General features: G+C 35.1%; 1 protein-coding gene across 1 annotated transcript; it reads right to left on the reverse strand.

Moving 5' to 3' along the window:
- Window positions 1-1,404: 1,404 nt before the first annotated feature.
- LOC114296634 (protein Brevis radix-like 2) lies at window positions 1,405-7,132 on the reverse strand. Its single transcript, XM_028240942.2, has 6 exons — window positions 6,731-7,132; window positions 6,408-6,548; window positions 5,970-6,346; window positions 3,643-3,778; window positions 2,777-3,171; window positions 1,405-1,745 (listed from the first exon to the last, which is right to left on the reverse strand). Exons 2-6 carry the CDS (start codon window positions 6,525-6,527, stop codon window positions 1,667-1,669), a joined length of 1,107 nt encoding a protein of 368 aa, XP_028096743.1. The 5' UTR covers window positions 6,528-6,548; window positions 6,731-7,132; the 3' UTR covers window positions 1,405-1,666.
- Window positions 7,133-7,543: the final 411 nt, after the last annotated feature.

Below are 7,543 nucleotides of genomic sequence, written 5' to 3' on the forward strand. Positions count from 1 at the left end.
TATTTTAAATCTAACAATAAAATTTCACTACTTTAGCTAGAAAAATAAAATTTCATTTATGTACTTGTCCAATACAGGAGTTTTAAACATTTCAATAGGATGATAAAAATTTTGTTAATATTTCTATAGTTGTGGTGGAAGTTTTTGTCAAGAAAAATTTGTGACATTCAAACTTCAATTGACCATAAATTTGAGCATATATTTTTGCTTGTCACATGTTTTTTTTTATTAATTTATTGCGTTAACTTTTAGTTTGGACATTAAAATTTTACTAAAATTATTAGAGGGCTGTTATACATTATTAGTTTTTTTTTTTATTTTATTTTCACCTAGTACATGGCAAGACATTATTTGTCTGCATTTCCTTAACAATTATTTCCAAACAAAGGTTTAATCATAACAACAATGATTCATCCTCCATTTTCCTCCCACCCCCTTTGAACCCCTCTCTCTCTCTCATTGGTTACATTTTCTTTTTCTTTTTCTTTTTTTCCCTACTCCTTCAATCACCACCCGCCACGTGGCAAAGGGGATGAGGGGTGACCCCCAAAAGGGGGTCCCAGCATTATTCTAATCATAAAATCTACTGTAAACTTAATAAAAAATAGCAACAATAAAAAAATATATGTAAAGCATTTCTCTATTTTGTAATTTATTAACCAAGTTAACAAATAAAACTCATCCCAATCTCCTTATGTGGCATTCATATAATTTTTTTTTAAAAATTTAAAAACAGATAAATTTTAAATATAATGAGAATTACATTGAAATAAACATTTTTACTATGAAAAAAAGTTCAACAAATATCAACAAAACATAACAACTATGACAATCCAAAATCCTAAAGAACTCGGCATCCTTCCTAGGTTGAAATCCTGAGTCCGGCTTGGGTTCCCGGTCCAAAAAAAAAAGAGAAAAAACCTAAAGAAGAAAGACCCAAGTGGGTTTAATTTAATATGCCAACAACCATAAACATTGCCCTTCCAATTGTCACCATCTAACCCTGAATTCGTGGTCCTCAATGTGAGCTCAATTAGATTAATTCAGTCAAGTCAAAGTCTATCTAATTTTCTTCTCTAAAATAAATAAATAAATTGATTGCAGCAACAACATATGTATGCAGTATAATAAATCATACAAATAATCATCATCGCAATGATCAGATAAATTCTGACTTGAAATTGCAGCACATGTAGTTTAAATAATTAAATAAATAAAATAAAACAATTCATACCAGATCTTCTGGCAAGGCCATACAATACAAGTGATTAAGCTGCTTATGAAAATGAACTCAAGATTAAGAAGATAGCATTTATTTTCAAAGAGTAGCTAAATCTATTTTAAGATGATCAGTCTAACAAATAGCATTGTTTTCAAGTAGTAAACTCAAATGAATAGCATATATTACTATGAAAATGGATTTATCATTGCAATATCTGAATTATCTTGACTACAATAAAAAGCACCCAACAATTTCACATTATCCAACCCCCTAAACAGCTCTTCCTCCTCCAAAAAAAAAAAAAATTGAAAAAAAAAGGAGATTAAGATGAAAAAAAAAGTGGGGAAAGAGAAAAGAGGGAGAAAAACCGTGTGTCAAGATAAAACACCTAAATTAGAGAAGGAAACACAATCTCGAAGATCACCACCTTATAAGTAGTCTAAATCACAAGTATTGTTCTTGTATCCTGGCTCGGTTCTCAGCCCACCATAATCTTGCGTGCATTTCCCCAAACCTTTCTCGGCTGCAACAAGCATTTGTAAAGAACATTAATAATGTTTTAAGTCAGAATGATCCAAACTGATGTCTTTTATTATGTATTGGTCAGGAATTTTGATTTACTATGGGAAAAAAAAAGATTAATAACATTTCAGCTATGTGCAAGGTTGTGTGAAATCACGAGACCAGGCCATACTGGGGGAAGATAAACCAGGGCCCTTTCGTCGCCTAAGGTGGTAACAGGTTGGGGACCAGCTTCTCAAGCCAGAACACGACACAAACCACTAAGGGGTCGTTTGTTAACATTGTCAAACAAAAAACAGAAAACAAGTTGTTATTTTATTTTTGTTAAAAACAGAAACTGAAAACTTGATAGGTGTTCAAAAAGTTTGAAAACTTGATAGGTGTTCAAAAAGTTTACTAGTGATTGCAAGGAACCAATCCAAATCCATGGAATCCTCTCCTAATAGTCAGAAAAAAGGGCCTTTCTAACCATAGACTAGATAAAACTGCAGCCTTTAGTTGAAGAGATTGATTTCTTCCTATACTCCAATTACCCCAAAGCTCAAATTCCAAATTGCCAACTCATTAGCAACTGAAAATATTGAAAATCATTGATAACAAAACAAAGATTCGTGAGTTTTAAGTTTACCACCATTGTGTAAATTTGAGTCACCATCAAGTAAGCAGAATTAAAATAAATAAATAAAATCGAACTAAATATATCTTTCAATTCTTAGAATCTTGAAGGACCACATTCTAGAATCTGTTAAGCTATGATAGATTTCTACCATTTGTTTATATTGGTGATTGAAAATTTCATCATCACGTGCTTTAAGATTGCCCCCAAGTCAATCACAATCTTTCTGCCACAGTTACAAGTGGCAGGTACCAAAATAGGTCAATCACAGTGAGCCGTATTTTTCGGTTGACATTCTTGTTAAGTTCTTTCATAATTTACCACTTAGTTTAACACTCATTAGAATACAAGATACCTATATACCTATGACCAGTTTCATTTCTTCTTCAGAAAACACACCATAGAATTTCACTTACCTGAATCGGACACGTCTAAGCTCCCTAGTGCCACCTGGCAATGATCTGATAGTGATGTAGACTCCTGGCTCATCCTGTTCAACCCATTCAGTGTCCAAATCACTGGCATTGCTCATGGACAGCTCCCCTGAGTGATCTGCCTCTCTTGAGTAGCTAGTCCTTGCAGAAGCATCAACTGATGATGTCTCGGTTTTTGCACCACTGATGCTGGAGAGTTTTGGGGTTGAAGCAAGACCACCTGCATCATGGTAATGAAGGGATTGGATTGGGTTGTGGTCGAATGAATCTGATGAAGAGTAGCCCATCCCAGTAGGGCAGTGGAAGTTGCGGGGTAGGTGCTCTTTGCTGAGTGGTGGTGTCACAGGGCTGTCCTCAGCAGATTCAATCTTTAAGTTCTGAAAAGGAAGAGCATGTGTGTCAACACCAAATAGTAAATATAAATATATCCTTACAATCATCTTAAATGAAATGATGGCATTATGCTTTGAACAGGATTGTAGAACAAAAATGCATCCGTGAATGAAGTCATCAGAAGGAAGAAAAAAAAATGATCTTAGAACATGAAATAAATTGTCAGTGATCATTCACATGTAATGAAAATGTATTCGGTTATATGATCTGAACAAACAATTGGATGTATTTCATATATAACAAACAATGGGGAGGAACAATCTTATTTCATAGGATTTTAGAAATTATAACAAGCCATAACATGACACCATTCACCAAAAATATGAATGTGCAATTCATTAATTCATTCCTCAAGCACCATTGAAATCACTTCTTAAACAAGACAAATCCACACCATCTATACATGATATCATTATTTCCAAAATATTACTAGCTCTTAGTGAATGAGAACTCACCTCATCCACGGACCTTGATGGAGTTTGTAACGGTACTGCCTGGTGATCAAACCTCTGAACATTGTATAATTCCATAACCTTGTCATAGTTCTCAGACCACCATCTTTGAGCTTGCCATTTATTGAACATCTCACGACTGCTCAACCCAACAGAAGAATCATCAGCACTATTAACCAAAACCATATCTGAAAGAATGCTTTGGGGTAACAGAATGTCAGAATCAGGAAATTACATGTGAACATAGCTGCATCAAACTAGTTTAAATGGCTGTCCAGTTAAGGGCAAAGCCATTTAATTGATAGTTATACCCACTTCTAATATGATCATCATGAAAATAATGCCAGTGTTGATATTTTAGAAAATTGAATCACTGTAATTGAGTCACAACTTAAGCAACACATATTAGATATTACCACCATAATTGCTTCATTGGTTATATAGAAAGATCGTTATTCGTTACAAGCACAGGTGTGCACCAGTTCAAGGCCAGATAGACCTGGTCCAAACTGCCCAACTCTTCTGATGCCTTTTTTGTGGCTCTCAACAAGTCTATTTAACATCTTAGTTTCAGGGTGGTTCAGGTATTTACAAATAGGCAGTGCACAGGTTGGGGTCAACCCCTCATAAACACCCAAGAAAAAAAATTAGAGAAGAATTCTCAGATTTTACAATTTTTTTGATAAGCATTAAAAAAAAACTTAAAATAAAGAAAGAAGAGAGAGCTACTTGCTATTCAAGAATGCTTGAAATTTCTGATTACTTTTTTTATATTCTACAGACCATGTCAATTCCTGTACTCCACCGACAAAAAGACAACGCCAAAAAAGTTGTTTGTCTTTGTTTCCAATGCAGAGGACCTCGTTCGTGTTCCTACACTGCAACTTGTGTGGTGTGTGGATGTCTATATTTCTTTTTCTGTTATGGCCAATATAGCTTAACATATGTAGCAAAATGACAAATTGAGTGACACAAACACAATAGACATTATAGTAGTGACAACAATAACAGAAGTACTAATTTCATCCATTGTTTCAGCCAACCGACTGAGGTAACTAATCCACCCCCAAAAAATAGAAATAAAAGATGGTGCACTGGCTTCTGAATGAACATTCTCGCTTAACAGAGAATTTTAAAGTTTACCCAAATACAAATGGATTATGCACACCAACAGGCCATCAGTAAAACTAGTCTATACTTATTAACACTCTTTCTTACCATTCCAATCTGTACAAGTTAGAAGTTGTCGCTAAATTTGCAAATTAGTTCTTCACTTTATTAGGCTGGGCAGTTCCTTGTAGGTGAACTGGTTCGTGTAAAATAAAAACAATCAACCTAATAGTGATAAGATAATCATCACGATGATGTGAATTTTGTAATTGTCTGTAATAAATCTCCATTGGTTATCGGATAGTGAAAAACTTAAAATATGCAATCTTACCAACATCCAATTGTATATCTACAATACAATTTTATAAAACCAGAATGCAGCACATTTAAAATATTTACCAGTCCATGAAAAGACAAATACTGGTTCATAAACAGGAAGTCAGGTGGGGGAAGTCACCTTTTGAGTGCTTTATCTGCATGTGTAGATTGTCACTATCATCAATCAATGAGATTTTTGTCCCAGAAATCCACAATCCAGTGAATGGTGGGTACCAACAATCACATGCAACAGACAAAATGCTACTTACAGTACTGTGCTTAATATACCAGATAAGTACCCTACCATTTTTATGGTGTTCATAAAGATAACAAAGTTCTGCACTATGCAGTGCTAAAAGTTCCCAATAAAGCCAACACACTCCAAGTTAAAGCAGGGAGGCCCGAGACTCGCTATACACGATGCCTGACTACAGTGCACCACAGACTGCCTATTCTGATCTCTTGAATTTAACCATTTAATATCAATCAAATTCCACATTTTAATAAGTTCTACAAGAATTATGTATGGTTGATTGATTCTCATAGAGCAAAACAAGAACAATCAGACAGTTCCAATCTCTGATTTTTTTATCCCTTACTTTTTAGACTTCATTGGTTACCAACCCTGACCTTTATTCTACATTGTTAGTGAAGTCCTCATAGACCCATTTGGGGCCACCTCCTGAATTTAGGTTTAAAAGCAAACCAGTGGGACTTCACTCACATGCAAATTCAGTGAAGCCACTTCATTATCAATTAAAAAATTCATATACCAAAAGGCCATGGCCCAACAACAATCATCTCTACTACTTTACCGAAACCCATGTGATCACTTGCAAACAAATCATAACTTTCAAAAAATTAGATCAACAACAAGGAACAAATTGGAACAAAAGTACTACCTGAATCGAATCCGCTTCAGATCATTCCCACCCTGAGGCAGAGAAACAAAAGTGATAAGAACACCAGGCTCAACCTGAGCAACCCATTCCTTAGGTTCATCTTCCTCCATGAACACTACAGACTCGGTTCGGCCACTACCAGAAGCCGGCGTGGCTTCGCCGCTCGAAAGGCCCTTCAGCCTCGTCTCCATTTCCTTCCCCCACAGCCTCGGCGTCGAGCTAGAGCTCCCAGTTCTTCGGTAAGAGCAATGAATCCTCTCCGACACCGACGCAGCCTCCGAATCAGCACAGTTCCTTTTCTGGTTGTGATTCGACGAACCCGAACACGGTTTGCAGTGCTTATAGGCACCCGAAGCTTTCACCGCAATGTCCTTGATCTAAAAACTGAATCAATCAATGCCTCATTTTCGAAAAATTGAGAACATAATGCGAGAATACCTGAGAAGTAATAGCTTTGATGGCTTGCTTTGTTCTTGGTGTAGCGGTGGTGTCGTCGTCGTCGTCTTCTTGAAGCGATCCACCGCCGAGTTGCTTCGAACAAGCAATACATGTCAACATCTTCAATTTTCACCAGTAAAACTGAACAAAAAAAAGACATGAATTACGAGTTAAATTTCTTGTACAACACAGAATTTAGTCTCGTAGACAGTCCATTGATGAAGATCTAAGTGAGAAAATGCTCGAATCAACCAAAAAAACTCGGAATTGTAGGCTACACGAGTTACAACAAGAAATAAAGGGCTCGAATTCCTAGAACAAACCTCTTGGGATTTGACTAACTCAACACCGTGTGAATGACTTGGATCAGAAATTCAGGTAAGAAAGAGAAAGCTTGATTGATTCATGACGACAGAGAGAAGAATGGAATGAGGGTGTGGATCGAACGGTCTTTTAAATCACCATTTGTATTTCAATTGCCAGAGCGAAAGAGTGAGAATCAAGGACTCACTCCCTCTCTCTCTCTTACTCTCTAATCTATCTCCGCAAGTCTCTTTCACTAAAATATACTACAAAAACTCTCGCTCGTCTGTGTGGCAGTAAAATAGTCTCTGCATCTCTCTCTTGCTCTGTGAGAGGGTGATGCCGTTGAGATCTTTGGGGATTTCAAAGACTGCAAGTTGGGGGGACTCACTAATAAATTTAAGGAAAATAATAATAATATTAATAAATTCAGAAATTGAGTATTATAATAAAATAATATTTTTAATTTTTTGATTTATTTTTAATTTAAGTTATTTATTTATTTTTATTAGGTAACACTAACCATGTATTTTTAGAAATTGATTAAAAGTTGATTTTTTTATTTTTTTTTTAAATACAAAAAAGTAAAAATGTGATGTGTCTAAAAAAACTAAAAAATGGCTATTTTGGAAAAATTATTAAATTTTAACCTATTTTGAGTCACATCATCTTTCATATTTTTTACATATTTTTTTTTAAAAATAAAAATATTATAAACCCCAAATAATCTATCAATGAGTGTGGAAGCCACACAAATCCACATGTGTGTGATGAGAGTTTTGGTAAAAAATTTGGTAGATTATTTACGGTTAACTCAAAAAAAAAAAATCAAA

The sequence above is a fragment of the Camellia sinensis genome, chromosome 15, assembly GCF_055761805.1.
Source record: "Camellia sinensis isolate YWXY chromosome 15, ASM5576180v1, whole genome shotgun sequence".
Classification (NCBI taxonomy): domain Eukaryota; kingdom Viridiplantae; phylum Streptophyta; class Magnoliopsida; order Ericales; family Theaceae; genus Camellia; species Camellia sinensis.